The sequence below is a fragment of the Aricia agestis genome, chromosome Z, assembly GCF_905147365.1.
Source record: "Aricia agestis chromosome Z, ilAriAges1.1, whole genome shotgun sequence".
NCBI classification, from domain to species: Eukaryota; Metazoa; Arthropoda; class Insecta; order Lepidoptera; family Lycaenidae; genus Aricia; species Aricia agestis.
In genome coordinates this window covers 38,923,268-38,947,938 of record NC_056428.1, presented here as the reverse complement: position 1 = coordinate 38,947,938, position 24,671 = coordinate 38,923,268, and the positions used below count along the sequence as shown (strand labels likewise).

Below are 24,671 nucleotides of genomic sequence, written 5' to 3'. Positions count from 1 at the left end.
TGATTTAGAGATATTATGTTTATAACTTAAAGTTCAAACTATTATAAATTCAATTTATACAAACGCTTCTGCAACAAGTGGTTTGCCAAACAAAGTAAGCGCGCAACAGGTTTCCTTCGCGAAAATCTTGCAAAAGGTTTCAAATGGGGGAAATTTTTACTAATATACTTGTATAAATGGTTCCAACACAAATAAAATATATCATAATATTAAACGTTTAAACTATTTTAAAATCCAAATTAAATATCACGAAAATGACCTAATAATAGAGAGCAAAAAATGTAAAATAGACCATCAAAACTGGTTTAGCAAGTTGCAACTTTAAATAACACTTCACAAAGTTAGTTCTCAAAAATATCTTAAAATAAAAATTGCCATGCAAATAAAAAAAATACGCTAGGCAAAAAAAATATCGCAAAGTCGCAAAAAAAACTCACTGTCCGAATGGATGGTAGAAGTGCGGTGGGTGCTGTAGATCGTGCATCGGGAGATAATAGTCGTGGACGCGCATATTCTCGTGCGCCATCACGTCCACCGCGCCGCGGCTTTCCCGCCTAACTGAGCCGCCCTAGCCCACCCAGCACCCTCGCCCTTACCGCGACTCGTCCCACTCGCCACACTCGTCCCACTTCGCACACACCACTACTGTATCACCGAAAAAACGACTAGACGTCGTCCAAGCGAACAGCGTTCGTTAAGAACAGCGGGGGAGCGATTGCCCCTGACAGCTCGAGGATGAATCTCTGCATATCATTTTCAGGTTCCAACTACATATTGTATTTACGTCTCGGTCAGACGCAGCCTCTAAAATAGATGATTTTTGCGAATTCAATGACGTTACGAAAACACCCGGCATTATATTACGAAAGGTTTTTTTTCTTTACTTATTTCAATTCTTTGTCTTTAAAGGAACTAATTTTACGACATCTAGATTTATTATTTGATTCCTAAGTAACAATTCAGAATATTTTTTTTTCTTTGTTATGTTGTCTAGCCCTTGGTTTTGGAACGGAGTTAAACTAGTCGTGTTATCGAGATCTCTAACACCAAGGCGGTAAAAATACACACTTATTTGTAAACATAGATGCTGGCACAGAATACGCAAGCATTTTCGCACATTTTTAACCGACTTCCAAAAAACGAGGAGGTTATATATTCGGCTGTGGATTTTTTTTTAATTTTTGTATGTTCGACCACTACTCCGCCGTTTGTGAACCGATATTCAAAATTTTTGTTTTGTTATATTAGGTTTCACTCCAATTTGGTCCCATTTTCACAAAAGTGGTGATCTGATGATGGGATCCCTGAGTCATCGAGGGCGCAGCCCCCCGCCAAAACAAAAACAAACACAATCCAGAAAGTCCAAAAATAGGTTAGGTTAGGTTGGAACTTAGACCACAACACCTAGAAATAGGAGCCCCCCGTCGACTTTCTTTTGTAGTAGTTTGTCAAATAAATTAGGGTAGTTTTTCTAATAATATCCGGCCCGTAGCGGTTATTAAGATAACATTTTAAAACATTAGCGTTGCATTATAATTAAAAATTTTTAATCGGGACTTAACGCGACTTATATAAGTAGTAATGCTACTACGAGTACATACTTTTTCTCGACGTTTCGGCCGTGTTGCAACGGCCGTGGTCACGAAGGGACCGTAGCATTACTACTTAAATAAGTCGCGTTAAGTCCCGATTAAAAATTTTTAATTATAATGCAACGCGAAAGTTTAAAATGTTATCTTAATAACCGTAGGTTACTAAAAAGAGTGAAATTATTATTTTTAACAAAAAATCTAAAGCGACTTCCAAGGTAAAAACAATAATAACATCCTTATAATATGAACTAAAAAGTATTAAATAATTTTTCCTATCTAATAGTGCCTTTTTTCCGAATTCGGCTGAACCTCAACTATTTCTGTACTCAATCTTCATAATTTTGAAGTCGGTGCCAGTTCCAAAAGTTTCAAATCAGCGACCACATAGCCTCTGTGGTCACTGTTTCAAATATTCTGTCAGAGAACTAAAGATTCAGCTATCTGGTACCGACTTCAAAATGATGAAGATTGAGTACAGAAATAGTTGAAGTTTAGCAGAATTCGGAAAAAGGCACTAGTAGATAGGAAAAATTATTTAATACTTTTTAGTTCATATTATAAGGATGTTACTATTGTTTTTACCTTGGAAGTCGGTTTTAATTTTTTGTTATTACATCACAAACAAGCGATACAAAATGTTCACACTTCACAGACCTCTTTGTTTTATTTGAAATTTGAAAATTTTACAAATAATTATTATTTTTAGGTAAGTACTCATTTTGTATATCTATAATCTAAATAATTACGATTAAATCGTCATTCAATGTGTTTAGCAAGTTTTTACTTTCTTAAGTTATTGTTAACTGTACCTATTTTTAGATTACGAGATAGATAATAAAAAACAGAATACGTTCAAAAACAAACTAATTATTTAGATTCGGGAATCTAGATTACTCCCATATAATTTGTATCATTAAGTAGGTATAGTAGGTAATTTAAGAGCAATTTTAAGGCTAGCCCAGATAATAGATATACTTAAATAGATTAAATTGTCTCTCGATTTAATGGTTAAAATATATATTTTATTACATTAGACGAAAAGTCATGAAACGAGCCTATTCGAAATAGATCAACCCCGCTGTTCTTAAATATCACAGCTGATATAGAGTAAACACAAAAATCGCCGTCGATACATAAGTATTATTTTTGTTCGAAATTCGAATCTCCCGCACTTTACTGCCCTGGGCGACCGCCGTCTGCGACCAACGCAAACGGCAAATGCACCAGCGAGCTAGAAGCGCCCCTGAACTTGCTCTCACACTACAACAAGAAACAATTAAACTACGCACACTACATCACCCGCTACGTAAAACAACGCCGTTAACAAGCCTTCGCAAATCGCGTAAAGCAATAAAAATAGTGAACACAATGTACCTATACAACCGTTTACGCGTTGTGGTTAATAATGCAATGTTATGCAACGGAAGACATTCTAATACATAATAATATTATACAGAGTACACAACAGTCAACACACTACAGAGTCCATAAATAATTATATCTTCTTAATAATATTATTTTCCTTACTGATGTCAAGTGTCAACAACATAACATAAACAAAAATTATATTTTATATAGTAGGGGAGCGCAAGAGGAATTTCGCGATATGCACGAGAGTGTCGGATTAAGCTTGTATAGGCATCCCACAGTATCTAGTTAACATGGTATAAAAATCAGATTTCTTGGTTGGTTAAAAAAAGTTATTTTCAATTAGTATTAAAATGTCATCGGATCAGTCAGAATAAGATTAAGTGCACCCCAAAGAAGCATATATAAATCAATGATGATTTAAAGGTACGGTAAGCCTGTTAGGTCTCATATCTCATATCTAAGGTTCATATGTGTAGGCAATTGCGTTATTTTTAAACGTTTCAATTCAGGTTCACATCTGCTTTTGTTGTGGTTCAGTTACGGTTCGGTTCCGCTGCGTCTGAACAAATTTCAGTATCGTGCTATCGTTCCAACCGTAACTCAACCTTAGATGGAACTCGAACGAAGCACAACGTTTGACCTTTAGAGAGTTTAGACATACATTGCAGCGGACTAATCAGCGTCTTTCTGATTTAATCTTGAATGGCTTAAAGCTTAAATGAACAATTTTTTTCCGATGCGTTAATTGGTCAATTGACAATGATGCGAGTGAAGTTGTTTTGGTAGTTATGAATGTGAATGATTATTTTACAAACGCCATAAGTGTTGAGTAGTAACTTGTGAGTTGTGACTTGCGACAAAAGATTTTTGTGGCGCAGAAAACATTTACGTAAAGAAGTAATGTCAAAATTAAATTCACTTTTAAACAAACTCAAATAGTCCGTAGTGTTATTTTACAGCTTTGAAGCTTATATTATAATTTGATTATAGCTTGTGTTATATTTTTCATCGATTTTTGTCAATTTAACTGTGATTTAACACACCATAATAAGAAATATTTCAGAAACGTGCGAGTAGAAGTTGCATTGTATCAACTTTTTGTTTTGACAGCGTTTGCGCTTGGACTGAGGTTCAGTAACGTCTCAACTGGCTGTCAAAACCTTAGCACGATACCAAATCGTTCCAAAAGTCGATCAACGTGCGAGTTTCATTTGCGGTTCAGTTGAAAAAATTTAGGCGCGATTGCCTTGCTGCTGATATTTTATGTCACACTCTACTGAATGTTTTAGCCCTTATTGTCTAAAATATTGTAATAAATTACCTATGTAAGCATTTTTTAAGTATTTTCTTTTCTAAAAAACGAAAATGGATATTGCTTCTTAACGCACAGCTAAAATAAAAAAAAACGTTCATACTATTATTTTTTTCTCCATTTTACCTAATCTACAAAACCTACTAGGTCTCCATGGCGTTCGAGTAAATACACGAATAGCACACTGGGCTCCCCTACTAGAAGGAGAGGTGTCTCAAAATCTCAAAGTTAAAATATTTCTGATTTCAATAAAACATTGATTAGGAAATTAAGGAGCTCCATAAATAAATAAATCACTATTTGATATTTCTGTAAAGACATTTTAACAAATTATTATACTTTGAATACGTGGTGTTATTAATAATTTGAATACGTGGAAAACAAAATCAGAAAAAGAGAGTCTTTCAGAGAGTCACGAGATGTTATTTTTATCGTTAGAAAATTAGTTTTGTACATTAAGCGTGTTCGTGAACGCGGATTTACTCATTATAATTATATATAAACACAAGAAAGATGTCATTAATCGCCTACTGAAATGTTATGCCAAACTGACCGGTTTTTGTTTTAAGGCTGTAGAATTAGTAAACGATTTACAGTTACAATAACTATAGCATTAATTAAATCCTTATTGTACTACCTTTAAAACGATACCAATATTTATTTAATACTAATTATATTTCTTGAGTTATTACCGTTTGAATCATAAGGAGAGAGGTGGGTCGATTTTTTTGCACGCAAGTGTATATTAGCATAACATAATGACATAATATTGACATATGTATTAGCATAAGTAATTAATTTATAGTTAAGGTAATAATTTACTTGTGTTTAAATAATAATAAAAATATAATAATATAATTGTAATAAAATATTATGTGAAATATAAAATTGTAACTATGTAACTGTAAAAAATTGTATTTTGACGTCAAAAAGTGTTGTAAAACCTATTTTGAATAAACGAATTTGACTTTGACTTTGATAATATAAAGTACTGACTCATTAAATAACGTAAAAAAGAAATAACAATCGAAAAAAATCGAAACTCAAATCTATGATCATACCACCTCTTATAGAAAGATGTTGGGCAAGCGTTAGCGCGATGTAAGAGACGCACGGCGCCATCTAGTATGAATTTTTAGAACTAACTAAATTTGAACAAATTTTCATATTTTCACCCCCTTACAACCCTTTTTTCCAGTAAAAAAGTAGCCTATGTCCTTTCTCAAGCTTTAGACTATCTGTATAAAAAAAATCATTACAATCTGTTCGGTAGTTTTGGCGTGAAAGCGAGACAGACAGACAGACAGAGATACTTTTTATAATATTAGTATAGATACATAATTATAATGAGTAAATCCGTCCAGAAGGTATAATATGTAAGTACAGTCCACGAGAGAAGCTCTACAAAGAAAAGTTGGGAAACTCTAAAATAAACAATGAACCGGAAAAGTACTTTATATTGTTGACAATACCATAGCTTTGTACGTTTATAGAAATCCTTTACTTCATTGTCCATTTACAATTAATATAAGCCTTTTATTTGTAAGTATATAATTTCTTATAAAAAACAAGGCACTAAAGCACCAGAAAATAAAAGAGAAATAATGCATTGTATGTTTTGTTTTCTTTTTAAGACGTCAAGACAAAAAACGATTTAGAATGATAATTATACCGGAAAAACGTAAGATTATATTTTTTACGCACAAAACCTTATTTTATTGGATAGGAAAATTATGAATTGACGAAGCGTGTTTTCACGCCGGTTTTCTGTGAGGCCGTTACTTGTTTCATGTAATGGCTCATAACTCATTCCACATAATAATATATGGCTGTATAACATGCCAGAATGTAATTTTTAATACATAATCTCATGTTCTCAAATGGACCAATACGAGTACCTATGCCACACAATTAGAAAACTGACGCGTCCGCAGTTACTTTAATCACTAATTAACTCCTAATAGCTCAAACCAATTTAGATTAACTATCGATTAGGAAAAAACTAATGTTTTTGTAGACTTCGCAAGACTTATAGTTCAAGAAAATTAAATTAAAATGTATGGGGCTAAAATAATGCAGGACTTTTGTCTATCAGGGTATATAAATTATAAGGTTACCGAGTAAAGTTACATTTGACATTTAAATATTCGAGGGCGCCCCTCGGCGCCCTCGAATATTATGTCCCGAAACGTGGTATTTTCCACTTAAGGCCGTCCCCCGAGCAAACGACCATGACCACACATTTGCCGCGTTGCGCGTTGCCGAGATCGCACCAAAACTCTATTTTTTTACTTAACTTAGTTCAAATTTGTCCTAAAAAAATTAAAACGGGGAATATGCAGTATATGATATTGTCGATCTATTGGCGTGTGTTTCAAATAATTTGTAAATCCTAAGGAGATGCTGAATGTATGCTTGAATTTTGATAAATTGGTTTTACTTTGGAAGCTGATATCAGTATAATAAAGAAAATTAGAAAATTTAAAACGGGGAAAGGAATGTTGATATACTGAAGATTATTGCTGTATTTTTATTATAACTTTGTAGCTTTCAAATTCTGAGTTTTTAAGGCTTTAAATACGGTAAATTACGGAATCTCTATAGTCATCTAGTACCCTATATACCAAAAGAAAAATTTTGAAAATCGGTTTAGAAACGGCGAAGTAATCGTTGAATATAAGAAAACGAACATAACACCTCCCCATTTTGAAAGTCGGTTAAAATTGTAGCCTATGTGTTATTCTGATGTATAAGCTATATTATTGTAAAGTTTCATTAAAATCCGTTCAGTAGTTTTTGCGTTAAAGAGTAACAAACATCCATACATCCACACATCCATACATCCAAACAAACTTTCGCCTTTATAATATTAGTAGGATCATCCCAATTTGTTTTTATATTCACAAAAGTGGTGATCTGATGAAGGATCCATAAGTAATCGAGGGAACTCCTCACATTTTATATGGAACATGTGGTGACTTCGGCTTTGTGAGAAGTATTCTAAGCATATGCTACCAACAAGTAAGATTTTGCACCGAGGTGTACCTGGTATACCGTGGTTCGGAAGGTGCTGAGAGAACTCCTGATTCTTTATAGATACAAGTTTGGGAGTTTCGGCGTTGTTTTAAGAACGGAAAGCATATGCTACTATGCAAATTACATTCATCATCATCACTACGATATTATACCATGCATCGTCCCATGATTATGACCCTGTTATTGGTACTTTTCATAGTCTTTTAGATCGAGACTCGATTTTGTCAAGCGATAAGTAAAAAAAATCTATACTTACTTAATATTATAAACCTGAAGAGTATGTTTGCTTGAACGCGCTAATCTCAGGAACTACAGGTCCGATTGAAAAACTTATTTCAGTGTTAGATAGCTCATTTATCGAGTAAGGCTATAGGCCAAGTGCGAGTGAGACTCGCGCACGAAGGGTTCCGTACCGTAATAAAGCAAAAATAGCCCAAAAATTGTGTTTTTTGTATGGAAGCCCCCCGTAATTTTATTTTATTACTAACGCCCATATTATTTTATTGAAGTGACTAAATAAGTATGTCACCATGGCAACGTCCATCGCTATCCCGTCGCACAAACAATGGTCGACGTCAGTCTCGAGTTGTAATAATTTACTATTATTTATTCAACAAATGCACTAATCATTATAAAAAATACCCCGCAGTAGCCGATTCTCAGACCTACTGCATATGCATATAAAATTAGGTAAAATCGATAAAGCCGTTTCGGAGGAGTACGATAACTAACATTGTGACACGAGAATTTTATATACATATAAGATTAATTAGTGCACTACTCACGTATAAATACAACTAAGTATTTTCTGAACATTTCAAGTTAAATCCTGCCTATTTTTGGCCATTTTTGATATCGTTTAACTGTACTCTGTAACCTACATATTATCCTGATAAAATTCCTACTTTTTTGCCAAATTTTCAGCAAATTTTCTTGAACTATTACGGTTATTGATCATTCGTCCTATGAAACTTGTCCCCTTTGTAAAAATGTTGAATTTAAATTTTCGCTGATCGGTATTCATTTATGAAAAAAAAAAATAGCGCTTGTACCATCGAGGAAGTTGATTCCTATGCAATTGAGAGACCAACGTTATTTGGTCGAATATGTCAATTCAATGTAAATTGTGATCTGTCAGCTGGGTTTGACGTAACGCAACCAAACTACTTAGGTCCCCGATTTGCATAGGAATCAACTTCTCTGATAGTACAATACTGGCTCTAGAGTTATATAAGATAAACTATGGTAAGTTTATTCAGCCCAAAATGGCGTTACATAAAGCAAAAATCCTGTAATTTATTATGTTGTTTACACACCAAAATAGAACATAGTTCAAAACAAAAATTCTTATAAACCGCTTCTAAAAAGAGGAGAGATTTCAATTGTAGGTATTCGAATTAATAAAAAACCGGCCAAGTGTGAGTTGGACTCGCCTATCAAGGGCGCCGCAGCAGCAATAAGGTTTATTTCATGAAATTAAAAGGTTTTTGATTTATTTTTATATTTCAGTATATTTAATTAAAGTTAAAATAAGGTTTACTTACCATAAATTTTTATGACGTAGGTATAACTACTTGCTTGATCTCGTTCAAACCAATTTTCGTTGGTAGTTTTTATAGTAATTTACGTCATATAATATTTTTTTTAAACTAATCATGCCCCTACTTTAGAAGTTAGAGGGGGGACACACATTTTATTACTTTGGAAGAGTCTCTCTCGCAAACTATTCAGGTTAGAAAAAAATGATATTATTAGAAACCTGAATATTATTTTTGAAGACCTGTTCATAGATACCCCACACGGATGGGTTAGATGAAAAAAAATTGTTTCAGTTGTACCTATGGGGACCCTAAAATTTTTAATAATTTTTCCATTTTTGTATCAAAATCTTGATGCGGTTCACAGACTACATCTACTTACCAAGTTTCAATAGTATAGCTCTTATAGTTTCGGAGAAAAGTAGCTGTGACATACGGACAGACAGACAGACATGACGAATCTATAAGGGTTCCTTTTCTTTCCATTTGACTACGGAACCCTAAAAAGGCTCTGAAAGTAAACGACAACCTTAGTAACTCATATAAGTTTTTTTTTTCAATATTAAGTATGGAACTTCATCTAATAGCACAAACAGACGACCGAACGTGGCGCGTGGTGCGGGCTGAACCACAAACCGCACCGAACTCCGAATCGTCCAACTGCGTGAACATAATATATTTCGATGTGCCACTTATTTTATCAAAACGGGCCCAAAAAAGGTCCATTTATCCAATTTTCTACGAGTATCTGAAACGCTAGAGACAATAAAGGCTATGCGTTGTTGTATAATTTATAAGTACCTGGATGACCGAGCTTTGCTCGTATAGCCAACCCTCATTGACTTCGTGTTACTTAATAACGCCATCTGCTGGTCGTTAAAACAATTAGTTGCTAACAAAATAGTATTATTATTCGCCAATAGATGTCAGGAAGAGTCATATTTTTCAGTTTATCGATTATCGATAAAACACGAATAAAAAGACATTTTCTGAAAATGATTCCTAGCTAGATCGATTTATCGCCCCCGAAACCCCCTATATACTAAATTTCATGAAAATCGTTGGAGCCGACTCCGAGATTCCAATTATATATATATATATATATATATATATATATATATATATATATATATATATATATATATATATATATATATATATATATATATATATATATATATATATATATATATATATCGTATACAAGCTCACGCAAGCCAAGCCAGATACACTCTTTCCTCGTTTGTGCTTGTGGACGCTTGCCAAGGCTCGGCAAGCGTAGAAACGTACCATTACGAGTAGAATTGCGAAAAGAGTTATTATCGAGTTGTTGGAGTTTTTGTGAAAGTCTATAGGGCCTGTCCACATCTCCACGTCACGGCGTCGTCAACGTGGTGGAACGGTACGGTAACGACGTAGCACGGTACGTTGACGTGACGTGTAAATTTACGTCAACATTACGTAAGCATTCACGTCTTTTTTCTTCTGTTTCTCCGTTTTTAACAATATCAAAAGCAGAATACGTATTGTGCGGTCCACATCTAGATCAGAAGGTAGTGAAGAATGTAACAGTTTTACAAGGCATGGCGACGTACAATGTTGTTATATTGTGATGTGCATTTTACGTTACGTTAATGTAAATTTGCACGTCACCTCAACCTAATTACCGCACCGTTCCACGTTGACGACATCCTGACGTGGAGATGTGGACAGGCTCATAGACTTTCACAAAAACTCCAACAACTCGATAATAACTCTTTTCGCAATTCTAATGGTACGTTTCTGGGCATTTTCAAAAAAATGTGTACCCCCTGATTTTGCCTTGTCCCTCGACTTTGTTAATTTATTTTGTTGAGATAAATAACTTTTAACAGAATATATTAATTTAAGTGAAAAAAGTATATGTTTAAATACATATATAAATTGTCGTCTTGTTGTTACTTTACTAAATAAAAAACTTACGAAGGTTTTAAAGTATTGAAAACCATCAAATATACCTGTCCCCTTTCCAACTAAGATGAGATAATGATTGATTTTAAAAAATATCCAGTATTTGAAGTGATTTCTATACATAATTTTAAATCTCAAAAGTCAAATGTATCAGCTGAAAGTATCAATTATATATTTTTATATGTAATTTCTTTAAAAAATTAATTTGAATTTAAAACGAAAATTTTAGTCTTCCGGAAGATTCCGCTTTGTGACCACTCGATTTTGCAAAAATTCTTCTAATACTAGAAATTATTCGGCACGATCTGGCAAAACAACGTATGTTCTTCATCGATAGGTACGTCTTTTTGTTTTTACTGGCAAACTAACTAGTGAAAAGCGCGGAAATGTTGTTGAAGTGCAGGTGTTTCAATTTCTTTGTTCAGGTATGTGACCAAGTTTTACTGTTATTAATCACTTTTCTTTGATTATTGTTATTGTTTACACATTGCAAAACTTGTATAGTATTTGATACCAAAAATGTATTTGTGCTAAATAAGATGGTTAATTTTTAAACAATTTAAAACAACAAGCAGGTAGCATTATATGACCTCCGTTGGGTGACTTTTTCTACGGTCATTTTTGATATTATCAGGAAAATGCCTTAAATTCCGCGTTCTTTTTTGTTTTTTTGTATAATAAACTATATTTCCTATTACATTAAAGAAAAAAATTATAGAAAAAAAGAAAAAATTGACATAAAAATTAAAATGAAATTTTATACCCTGTACACGTTTTTCTGAAATTGCCCTTCTACGCTTGCCGAGCCTTGGCAAGCGTCCACAAGCACAAACGAGGAAAGAGTGTATCTGGCTTGGCTTGCGTGAGCTTGTATACGATCCGGAATAGTGTCGGTTTTTGGACACAGAGAGAGGGAGCCCCCCTAAAATTATTATTTATTAAATTGCATATGATATAATTAAGGATTTTGTGAAAATTTCATGTCCTATTGCCATTATTGATAGCGAGCAAAAAAGCCGAAAAAATCACGTTTGTTGTATGGGAGCCCCCCTTAAATATTAATTTTATTTTGTTTTCGGTATTTGTTGTTATAGCGGCAACAGATAAACACAATCTGTAAAAAATTCAGAAGTCTAGCTATAGCGGTTCTTGAGATACAGCCTGGAGACAGACAGACAGACAGACAGACATCGAAGTCTCAGTAATAGGGTCCCGTTTTTACCCTTTGGGTACGGAACCCCTCAAAATTAGTAACAGGTCGAACGAAGAGGGGCCGACACAAGTTCGGTGTCCGCCATGCTTGGATACAGTACGTAATACACTGACGCATTCACAGGCGTGTAAACGACTTCCAAATGCCTAGCGAGATTTGTGGACAATTGTGCCTTGTGGACGCTTGCCAAGCCTCGGCAAGAATGGAAACGTACCATAACAGAGTCTTCTTAGTAATTCAGTGTTGAACGCACCAAGGTTGTGGTTCGGCCCGAACCAAGTTCGACCGTCTGTTTGCTATCTAAGTATGTAATACCTAATTTGACTGGTATAAGATAATAATTGATAATAGTGTAGTAGTTTTACTGAAAAAGTAGAGTATTCGACACGGACTTCTGCTGTAAGTATAGAATATTATGTGAGTTGTTCACCGTTAAATTTTTTAGGCATTTGAATTATTTTTTCCTTGTCTATCCGCTTCTGCTTGTAATTCTTCAAAAAATTCAACTGCCAAATGTCACAGAGATGATAATATTCTCAGCATTTTCAGATGATAGCAGTGTTTTGCAAGGAATAATACTGCATGTTTATGAATTGGATTCAAAAATGGGGCCAAAGACGACCGACTCTGGACTTCTCTACTTGAAATATGAATTTATTTGAATGTTTTGCGTCGTGTCAAAAACAAGGCTTTTTCATAACCTCCTCCTTCTTGGATTTCGGTTAAAAACGTGAACCTAGACACTAGGGTAGGTGGGCTTAATTTTAAGTCTAAATAGTTATCCATACTAATATTATAAATGCGAAAGTATCTCTGTCTGTCTGTCTGTCTGTCTCGCTTTCACGCCAAAACTACTGAACCGATTGCAATGAAATTTTGTACACAGTTATTCTAGAGTCTGAGAAAGGACATAGGCTACATTTTGATGTGGGAAAATATCTTATTTCCATGAAAATATCGATGAAAATGAATTCGCATTACGCGTGGCCAGCGCTCATCCCGGGGGTCCTGGGTTCGAGTCCCGCAGGCGGACCAAAAAGTTTTAAATGTTCCTGGGTCTTGGATGTGTATTAAAATAAAATTTCAAAAATCTTAAATTTATTTTATGTATAATATTATAAAAAATCGAGGAATATATCGATGCAATGAACATTTTAGTTCTAATACGATTCAACAGATGGCGTTTTATTTTTTACTTCATTGTAACATAGAACTAATCATACTTATTAGTTATTATGTTTTTGTTTATAGTTTTTAATACGTTAGAATGTTATGTTTAATAATATTATCACTTGGTATAATAATAATCAATCTATCTTATCTTATAGAACTCCTACTGCATTTCTAATATATGAAAACAGATGGCGTTTTATTTTTTACTTAAATATATTTTATGTATAATATTATAAAAAATCCAGAAATATATCGATGCAATGAACATTTTAGTTCTAATACGATTAAACAGATGGCGTTTTATTTTTTACTTCATTGTAGCATAGAACTAATCATACTTATTAGTTACTAGCTGTTGCCCGCGACTTCGTCCGCGTAGACTTCAGTTTATAAAGCGCGATGTCAACAAAATTGGTGTCAAAAGCTTTTATAAAAAAACCCTGGTACCCCTTAAATCAATACAGCTGTGCAGTGTGCACACAATAAGTATTTCATTTTTTTATATTAAACTTTATATTTTATGCCAAATTTTAAAGCTTATTTAGCCCCCAATTACACAACTTTACCCATAAACTATTTATCATTGATAGGTTTAATTAAGGTTACGTCACTGCACAGATAAAGTACTGAGTTATTTAATACCGTAGAATAGATATAACAATCGAAAAAAATCGAAACTTAAATGTAAGATGATACCACCTCTTATAGAAAGACTTTTGAGCAAGCGTCAGCGCGATGTAGAAGACGCACGGCGCCATCTATTATGAATTTTTGGAACTAACTTAATTTGAACAAATTTACGCATCTTCACCCCCTGACAACCCTTTTTTCCAGTAAAAAAAGTAGCCTATGTCCTTTCTCAGGCTTTAGACTATCTGTATACAAAATTTCATTACAATCGGTTCGGTAGTTTTGGCGTTTGGCGTGAAAGCGAGACTGACAGACAGACAGACAGACAGAGATACTTTCGCATTTATAATATTAGTATAGATTATGTGCACACTGCACAGCTGTTTTTGGGTATTTTGATTAATTAAGTACCACTTACCAGGGTTTTAAAAAGTTTTTAAATTTGACACAAATTTTGTTGACACCGCGCGCTATAAACTAAAGTCCACGCGGACGAAGTCGCGGGCAACAGCTAGTAAGTTATAACTTATGAGTTATGACTAATTAAAAACACATTTTGTTGCTTGCTGCATCCAATCAGATTTTATTGGAATATTTGGCTGATATCGCCCAAACCATAATAACTCACAAAACTTCATATTATTATGTAATGAGAATTTGTATCAAATTTTGTGACAACCTACCTTTTGTGGTTTGGCAATTGGCTCATAATTTATTTGGTGACAGATGATTAATTTTGCAGCTCTGTCAAATATTTTAATACCCGATACCTAGGATACAAATGTGTATACTGTGCGTGTCGAAACACGCACAGTGTACAATTATACATCGTAATGTAGGTTACTTCTCAGCAATATCTATATTATTTGGGGGCACGGGAGTGCCCCCGCCAAGATGAGCCAAGCGAAGCGCGCAAGGGCACTACCTACCTTTTCTCGAAACGTTTTGTCGTATTTTCGAACCCTTGTAACTTTGGTTTGAATAATGCCAGATAGTTGAAATTTTTAATATATAATGACATGGGTATAGTTATTAAATGCGCAAAGTTTGAATATCGTAGCTATTATACTTTAGATTTTATAGGTGTCCAAAAACCCACAATTTGGTCACTGACTCACCGATCATCAAAAATTATGGTACTTCCTGAAGTCTTAGAAAGCTGAAATTTGGTATGTAACATAATATTACTACCGAAACAACAAAAAAATTATCAAACCCAACTTAACCTATATCTGTACCATTATAGAGCAAAATTAGGCAAAAATTTGTGTTTTTTTTGTATGGGAGCCCCCCTTAATTTTTTATTTTATTTTAATATTATTATTAAATATTAAAGTATACATATAACTAAGGACTTTGAGAAAAATTGAAGTACCTAGCTGTTGCCATTATTGATATAGAGCAAAAAAGGCCAAAAAATCACGTTTGTTGTATGGGAGCCCCCCTTAAACATTATTTTATTTTGTTTTTAGTATTTGTTGTTACAACGGCAACAGATATACATAATATGTGAAAATTTCAACTCTCTAGCTATTACCGTTCTTGAGTTACAGCCTGGAGACAGACAGACAGACAGACGGACAGACGGAAAGACAACGAAGTCTTAGTAATAGGGTCCCGTTTTTACCCTTTGGGTACGTTAAAGTACGTAAGCTCAAAGAATAGTCGTAGTCTTAGCATTTCTTTGCAAATATTGAATTAATAAGAATATTTCATTAATTAATAATTATAAGTACCTGGATGACCGAGCTTTGCCCGGTATAGCAAACACTCATTGACTTCGTGTTACTTAATAACGCCATCTGCTGGTCGTTAAAACAATTAGTTGCTAACAAAATAGTATTATTATTCGCCAATAGATGTCAGGAAGAATCATATTTTTCAGTTTATCGATTATCGATAAAACACGAATAAAAATACATTTTCTGAAAATGATTCCTATCTAGATCGATTTATCGCCCCCGAAACCCCCTATATACTAAATTTCATGAAAATCGTTGGAGCCGATTCCGAGATTCCAATAATATATATATATATGCAAGAATTGCTCGTTTAAAGATATAAGATTCAAGTTTACATAAACTTGAAACAGATTGATTAGGAATTTTAGGATAATTAGTATAGCAGGTCTTAAAATATATGTTTTAATGCAAACAATATCGGTTTACGGTTAGTTAAAAACAAAAAAAAGTTGCTTCGAAAGTTAAACGGCTATACCAAACATCTTCGCGTCATCGATAGTGCGATGTAGGTGCCCAACAGTGACATCTCTTGTCGAATAGAGTGTATTAACAACTATATGAAACTGTTCGTTCAAGCTATATCGCGATGTAGCCGACCAGCAGCGACATCTATTATAATATTATATAAACTATATTTGATAATTCAAAAGGAAAAAATAGCAAAAAATCACGTTTGTTGAAATATTAAATTTATTTTGTTTTTAGTATTTATTGCTATAGCGGCAACAGAAATACATACTCGATGAAAATTTCAACTCTCTAGCTTCTACCGTTCTTGAGATACATCCTAGAGACAGATAGACAGACAGACAGACGGATAGACGGACAGCGGACAGCCATCGAAGTCTCAGTAATAGGGTCACGTTTTTACCCCTTGGGCACAGAATATATATTAGTAGTACCAACAGAAGTCCAACTCGTGAAACCCGTTTAAAAAAATAACAACTCTTGCTGCGATACTATAAAGTTCAAATTCCGACCGCGCAGTGCTAGGTGCCTACAATTATGTTTGCCTACATGTGCGCTCTCTTTCTATCGCGTAAGAGGTATCCTTTCTGACGAAATCAAGATTGTCACCTTTTAGAAAATAAAATAATCTTTCTTTTAATTACTATAGCTACTAATAGCAAACTTTTTTATAGTAATAATCAAATTTTAGTAACCCAACGTATATTTTATAATAGTTTTATATTCGATTATAGTGTAGGAGCTGGTCAGGAATTTTTTACAACGTAAACATAGTAACTTGTGTTTATTTATGTGTAGTATGCGGTTTGTTTGTAACAAATCGGTTTATTTTCTATGTATGTGTATTTTTTATCTTTTTTTGTATTTTAAAGTCTTAAATTACTTTATTGAAATATTTCTTTGACTTTTTTCAATTGTTCATATTTATCAGATTAATTATGATTCTGTCACAGCGGTTAAATCAGTACGTAGATATATGCGACGAAAAAATCTTGCGCGCGCGTCACCGCTCGCATGTGAGTCCCTTGTGATCTGCCCCTTTAAAGGGGTACTTACAGTTCGATACCTAAAGGCGCGAGTGGGACAGGCCTGCCTTGGGTACGGAAACTTAAAAATAAGGTGAAAGTTTATAATTTATATGATAGTCAGTAAGTCACGACGGCCGTCGCTAGATGCATGAGATACATCCAAGAGACAGATAGACAGACAGACAGACAGACGGATAGCGGACAGACAATGAAGTCTAGTAATAGGGTTCCGTTTTTACCCTCTCGGTACGGAAACCTAAAAGAAATACACCCAAAAAAAGAAAAAGTCGGCCAAGTGCGAGTCGGACTGGCGCACGAAGGGATCCGTACTTCCGAGCGAAAGTAGGGGAAAAAATTGTGTTTTTGTATGGGAGCCCCCCTTAATTATTTATTTTATTTCAATTTTATTATCAAATATTAAAGTACGCATATAATTGAGGATTTTGTGAAAATTTCAAGTGTCTTAATGTTTGGAAGTCCCCCTTCAATATTTACTTTATTTTGTTTTTAGTATTTGTTGTTATAGCGGTTCTTGAGATACAGCCTGGAGACAGACAAACGGACAGACATCGAAGTCTCAGTAATAGGGTCCCGTTTTTACCCTATGAGTACGGAACCCTAAAAAATGAACTAAAAGAAAAAACAACGTAAACCAGCTTACAAAAAGAAATAAAATCCCACCAAAACCATTTTCATGTAAAATTGTTGCCAAGATGAGAACATAATATTATAGTTCGTCGTGACTCGTGTAAAAAAGTAGTGAGATCTCATGTAGAGCCAAGTTTCCAACCTTACATCATCATCATCATCATATCAGCCTATAGTCGTCCACTAATGGACATAGGCCTCTCTCAATATGATATATATTGCCTATGTCCAACCTTACACACTCAGCCTTAAATCTAAAAACCTTAATTTTACACTAAAGCGCGGATATATTTTGATAATAATATTATAATGTGTCAGTCTAAAAACTCTACACATTAGTCAAAATCGGTGGCTTGGCCATTTTGTTATTCGTCAGGGCTTTGAACTTAATATACCGTAACTAATGATAAATGGCCAGGCCACCGATTTTGACTAATGTGTAGAGTTTTTAGATTCTCTTCGTGCAGCTGACACATTTTAATATTATTATCAAATATCCGCGCTTTAGTGTAAAATTAAGGTTTTTAGATTTAAGGCTGAGTATGTAAGGTTGGAAACTTGGCTCTACATGAGATCTCACTACTTTTTGACACGAGTCACGACGAACTATAATATTATGTTCTCATCTTGGCAACATTTTTACATGAAAATGTTTTTGGTGGGATATTATATGTACAAAGGTGAATCCTATATCATAAGGACGCGCTTACATTAATTTGATTTTTTATTAGTGATCTTATTCACTCACAAAAAATGAGACCGATCGACTGAATATGACGTGTTGAAATTATTGAAATACTTATTAAGTTATGAATATTGATTATAATTAACTAGCTTGATTCCCGAGACTTCGACCGCGTCCACGTCAAATTTTTTTTTCGTATTTTTTTTTAAATGATTCGTCAAGTAGTTTTTGCGTGAAAGTGCAGCAAACATCCACGTTTTCACATTTATAATATTAAAAAATATTTTTTTTAATAAAAATTACTTAAATCCTAATTATGTTACTTCTATACTCGTACCCCAAGAGTATATTGTGTACACAGTTTCATGATGATTTGTCAAGTAGTTTTTGCGCGAAAGCGTAACAAGCATCCACTTTTTAGGGTTCCGTAGCCAAAGTGTAAAAAACGGGACCCTGTTACTGAGACTTCGATGTCTGTCCGTCTGTCTCCAGGCTGAAATTTTCACAGATTGTGTATTATGTTGCCGCTATAACAACAAAATATGTAACCGGTCAAGTGCGTGTCGGGCCACGCGCAATATAGGGTTCCGTAGTACCGCTAGTTTTTTTTTAATTTTTGTATGGTCAATGAATGTACATTTTTCTAACGTGTTTTACACTACTAAGGTCTAAGACTAACAACATCATCTCAGTTACTTTCAAAGGAATTGGAACGAAAAAGTCTTCTTAGCCGTGATAATTTGACTTTTAAATTCAGCATATTTTCTAATCCCGTGATTTTTTTCACATTTTCAGAAGCAACCGTTTAGCTGGTAGAACACACTGGACTCTGGATCTTTTAAATGAGTTTTTGTCGCTGTGTAACCTCACCCAATATAATCATGTAACAAACACTAACAACCGTCTCTTAGACTTGGTTCTCTCTAACCAATGAGTTTCTAAAATACTAGAGTAGCAATGTCTTACAAAAGATTCTCAGAAATGCGTAACCACTTTTTTGTTCAAAAGACAATGTCAAGTCATATATTCGTTATGTCATTATGTATGTGAGATATGCCTGCAGGCATCTTCGAAGTGGCAACGCGTTGCTACCGTAAACTTCCAATCTAGTTACGTTAGTAACATAGAATATCATTGTCTCTAACATTAACTTACGTGTAGAAGAATCCCATGCGATTAGCCTATTGGACAAACATCATCCTGCAATAGTAATAAATTTATCCTCACCTAGCATCTCCAAAAACCTTCAGCGTACTAACTCGAAGAGGCTTAACTTTAACCAATGTGATATCGAAAATATTAAGCGTGAACTAAACACCGTAGACTGGCCGTACATTTTATCCTCCAAAGACGTGAATGAGTGCACCGAGACTTTTTATGATACATTATTTAATATAATTAAAAACACACACCTATTACTTCGTATAAATCGTCATCATATCCCATTTGGTATAATAAAGCCTTAATCAAATGTAACCAAGAGAAAAATAAGTTTCATAAATTGTTCAAAAAATACGGAAATCGAAAAGACATAGATGTAAAATTCTCACCAAAACATGCTATGACAAGTTTATTTCTGGTACAGAGAACTCGCTTAAGAAGGATATTAAATTCTTCTGGAGGTTTGTTAATGGCAGAAAAGGTCAAATCACTGTACCCAACACCATGAGCTATGAAGGGCTGACATCGTCTAAAGGTCAAGAGATCTGTAATCTTTTTTCGAAATATTTTAGCTCAGTTTTTGATATTGATTATGATAGTGATGGTGACTGTGATGATAGAGCTAACCACTCAAGTCCAATTAGCAATCCCCTTACTAGAACTCTATCACAAATATCAATCGAGCCGAAGGCTATATTGCTACAAATAAAACAATTGGATGCTAATAAGGGAGCAGGCCCGGACTTGCTTCCTCCTTCTTTCTTAAAACGTATTGCCAAAGAATTATCTACTCCATTACACATCATTTACAATATGTCGTTAGTGTGTGGTATCTTCCCTGATCGATGGAAGACTGCGCATATAATCCCGATATATAAGTCTGGAGACAAATCCAACTGTACAAATTACCGTCCCATTAGTATATTATCATGACTTGGAAAAATTTTGAATCTTTAGTATACAACCATTTATATAATCACTTCAAACCAATTCTCTCTGACAAACAACATGGTTTTGTTAAAGGTAAATCAACGGTGACAAATCTACTAGAGTATAAAACTTTTCTTTGTCAGGCCTTTTCTGTCAGTAGTCAAGTAGATTCAATATACACACATTTTTCCAAGGCCTTTGACAAAGTTAATCATCGTCTGCTTTGTAAAAAACTAGCATCATATGGTATACACGGGAATCTGTACAGGTGGATATGCTCGTATCTCAAGAATAGAACTCGGTCGCAATAAAGGGCTATACCTCTTTACCTACTACAGTTGGATCGGGAGTTCCTCAAGGCTCTCATCTAGGACCCCTCTTTTTTGTTGTTTTTATCAACGATTTAATCGCAATATTAACATGCAAATGCCTTCTATATGCTGACGACTTGAAACTTTTTAAATTTAGATATTGATAAAATATCTGAATGGTGTCTAGCTAATCGCATGCATTTGAACATTACCAAATGTTCGGTAATAACTTTCACCCAAAAACGTTATAAAGTTACCTGGAACTATAATATCAACGGCCAAGCTCTCAACCGCGTGCAATTAATAAAGGACTTAGGCATCTTCTTTGACGAAAAACTTACATTTCGAGCTCATTATAGTCACATAATTAACAAGGCAAATCAAATGCAGGGATTTGTTCTTAGAACAACAAAAGAATTTAGAGAACCTAGAAGTGCTCTATATTTATATTCAGCCCTAGTGAGAACAATCTTAGAGTACGGGAGCCCTGTATGGTCACCAAATTACCAAACACACATAGATAACATTGAACGAGTTCAAAGAGAGTTTCTCAAACTCGTTAGTTACCGACATAACCCGGGCCGAACAAGTTCAAAATACTACAACAGGCTTTTAGAATATGAAATGGAGACCCTTGAAAGCCGACGCATTTATTTCGATTTAATATACTTTTACAAAATTATTCATTATATTATAGAATCTCCGGATCTCCTCTCAAACATCAACTTTAATATTAAATTTAGCGCTCGCAGGGCTAAACGCACAAACGTTTTTGCTCTGCAAGTGTATAAAAATAACATCTCCTACTTTAACCCGTTGACGCGCATGGCCAGGCAATACAATGATTTAGCTAAAGATTATATTGAATTGGACATTTATAATAAAAACTCTAAATCATTTTCGACAATTCTAAAAGACATCCTCCATAACCTGTTTATTCTGAACAACTTTGAAGTATGATGTATAATATAACATTACTACATAACACAATATCATGCTATAATTATTAATATAGTATTATAGGAACTTAAATTTGTTAATAAATTTAGATTAGTTGTATGCACATAGTTTTACGTTACAATCCAGCTTAGATACCAATGTAAACAACCGCCTTGTATTATTTGATTGTACTGTGTATTGTGCTTTTCAATAAATAAATAAATAAAAACCGCGGGTGACACCGCGGGGCACAGCTAGTATATAGATATAAGCTATTGCCTATTGGCCCAACTCGAGAAACTGTTGAAACTCCAAAAGCAAAGTTGATAAGTATTTCATTTGTGACGAATGTAACAAAAAGTTTATAAAATAAACTAATTGATTTTATTTATTGGTTCAATAACGATGATTCCGATCACGTGAATGCAAACGTTTTTCGATTTTTGCCCACGATGCAGCTTATAGAAGCACGTGTGCAAAATGTGACAGGTTACCCAATATATTTGCCCACGGTGTTTACGCATGGGTGAAATGTGACAATTTAGCGTACTCAGCAAGTGATTCATACTCTTACGTTTTAAAAGTTTTTACCATAAATGGTCAATATGACAATTTAATTAAAGTCTAGGAACAATTACGCAGGCTACGGCGTCATTGATCAAACTGACGTCAAAGAAATTAGCACTTTAATCTACGAATAATAAATAGTTTTTATTATTCGTAGACTTTAATAAAATATGACACTATAATAAAGTGTGAATAAATATAATGGCTTATAATTAACTGATCACCAGAAATAGTAACATTTCACAGACAAAAATAGTAAACGATCACCAGAATACAGACCACCATTTTAATGTAAAATGATAACCAAAGATTTAACATCTTAAAACCAAAAATAGTAAATGATCACCAAAATAAGTAAATGATCACCAAAATTAGTAAATGATCTCCAACATTATACTAGCATTTTAAAGTAAAATGATCACCAAAATTAGTAAATGATCACCAACATTATACTAGCATTTCAATGTAAAACGATCACCAAAGATTTATTATCTCGCTATCCTATTTATGCAAAATGACTCCAAATAAATCAATGTTACTTAAACCAAGAGTATTAAACGATCACCAACATTATACGTTAGCATTTTAATGTTAAATAAAAATATATTTGGTTATAATAACTAAATATATTTTATTTAGCAAATATCCTATTAAAGAGAAGAAGACAGAGAGACGGACAGACAGACATCGAAGTCTTAGTAAAAGATTCCCGTTTGTACCCTTTGGGTACGGAACCCTAGAAACGGGACTCTATTACTGAGACTTCGATGTCTGTCCGTCTGTCCGTCCGTCTTTCTCTAGGGCCTAGGCTGTATCTCAAGAACCGCTCCAGCTAGACTTCTAAAAATTTCACAGATTGTGTATATCTGTTGCCGCTATAACAACAAGTACTAAAACAAAATAAAATTATTATTTAAGGGGGGCTCCCATACAACAAATGTTATTTTTTGGCCTTTTTTGCTCGATGTCAATAATGGCAACCGTAGGCACGTTGATATTTTCGGAAAGGCCTTGATTATAATTATTATATGTCAACTTCAATAATTAGGTAATAATAATAATAAAAAAATAATTTAAAAGGGGCTCCCATACAAAAACACAATTTTAGGTCTAATTTTGTTCTATAACGGTACGGAACCCTCCATATCCGACTCACACTTGGCCGACTATTTTGTTAATAATATGCTCACATGTTTTGTCAATCGTAGTGATTAATTTGGACAGAAATATCGCATTGATTTGCTCACAAGGATTTGGTGATCATTTACTATATTTGGTGATCATTTACTATATTTAGTGATCATTTACTATATTTGGTGATCATTTACTATATTTGGTGGTCATTTACTATATTTGGTGATCATTTACTTTATTTGGTGATCATTTACTATATTTGGTGTTCGATTACAATTTGAAGTGTTGTCATGACTAAAATAGCTGGTAGTATTGCAATTTTAGACTTTATTTTTTTGGTGTTAATTATCTTTTTTTGGTAAACAAGTTTAGGGTATCAGTGCATTTTTTGGTGGTTATTATATTTGTTCCCAAATATAATTAGTCCAGTTAAGAGGGCGACTAACCCAAAAAATCAAACATCGTCCTTCTCTCTTCACACTCACGCCCGTCTTTCATATGCCAGGTGAAAAAGACCGACGCGGATTCATCGCCAAATTAGTTTTTTTTTTTTCAATAACTCGATAAATATACAACATTTTAAAAATCCTATAGGTCGATCTATCAATGATAGAATTTTATACAATGTGTTGAAATATTAAGTTAGTTCAATGCACGGTTATGGCAATAAATGAAAAATTCGTGAAAATTAGATGCATCTTTGTCATTTTTTTCTATCGAGAAAATTTTAAGATATCGTGTTTTTGCTCAGATCGAATTCTCGGAAATATAATTTAGTATCTAATTTTAGAAAATGAAACAATTCGGAGATTATTTTCAAGTATAAAAATGAATTATAAAATCGACACTTTAGGGTTAGTCGCCCCCTTAAGGAATGACTCAAAGGAGGGTATAGAGTGCGTGAACGGGAACCTAAGCTATTTCTGCAAGGACTTATTCAGGGTGGTTAGGGACAAAACATACTAAAAGTCTGGACGTCTAGAAGGTAAGCCGGAGGGAGGGGGGGAGGGGGTGATGAAAATTCTTACGCCGCACGCGGGAACGAAAATCAAAATCTTGGAACATAGAAGATGAAAAGGGTAACCTGATTTTGGACAAGAACCAAGTGATGACAAGATGGAGGAACTACTGCCAAGACCTGTACAAATATGACGCTGACGAACCTGACACTAGGTTAGATTTTACAGATAAAGAACCCGACATCGTCCTCCATGAAGTAGAAGCAGCTATAAATAAGCTCAAA

The 24,671-nt window shown here is 34.1% G+C and overlaps 1 protein-coding gene across 9 annotated transcripts in view; it reads right to left on the bottom strand.

Moving 5' to 3' along the window:
• Positions 1-24,671, bottom strand: part of LOC121738514 (protein cycle) — a 125,570-nt gene that overhangs the window by 81,933 nt on the left and 18,966 nt on the right. For 7 of the 9 annotated variants that reach the window (XM_042130621.1, XM_042130626.1, XM_042130627.1 and 4 more), the window contains exon 1: positions 438-865. The exons of the other annotated variants lie outside the window; for them this stretch is intronic. In XM_042130621.1, coding sequence (XP_041986555.1) covers positions 438-526 — 89 coding nt within the window. In that variant the 5' untranslated portion in view covers positions 527-865. Of the gene's footprint in view, positions 1-437; positions 866-24,671 lie in introns of those variants that run through there. 9 annotated transcript variants of the gene reach the window in all.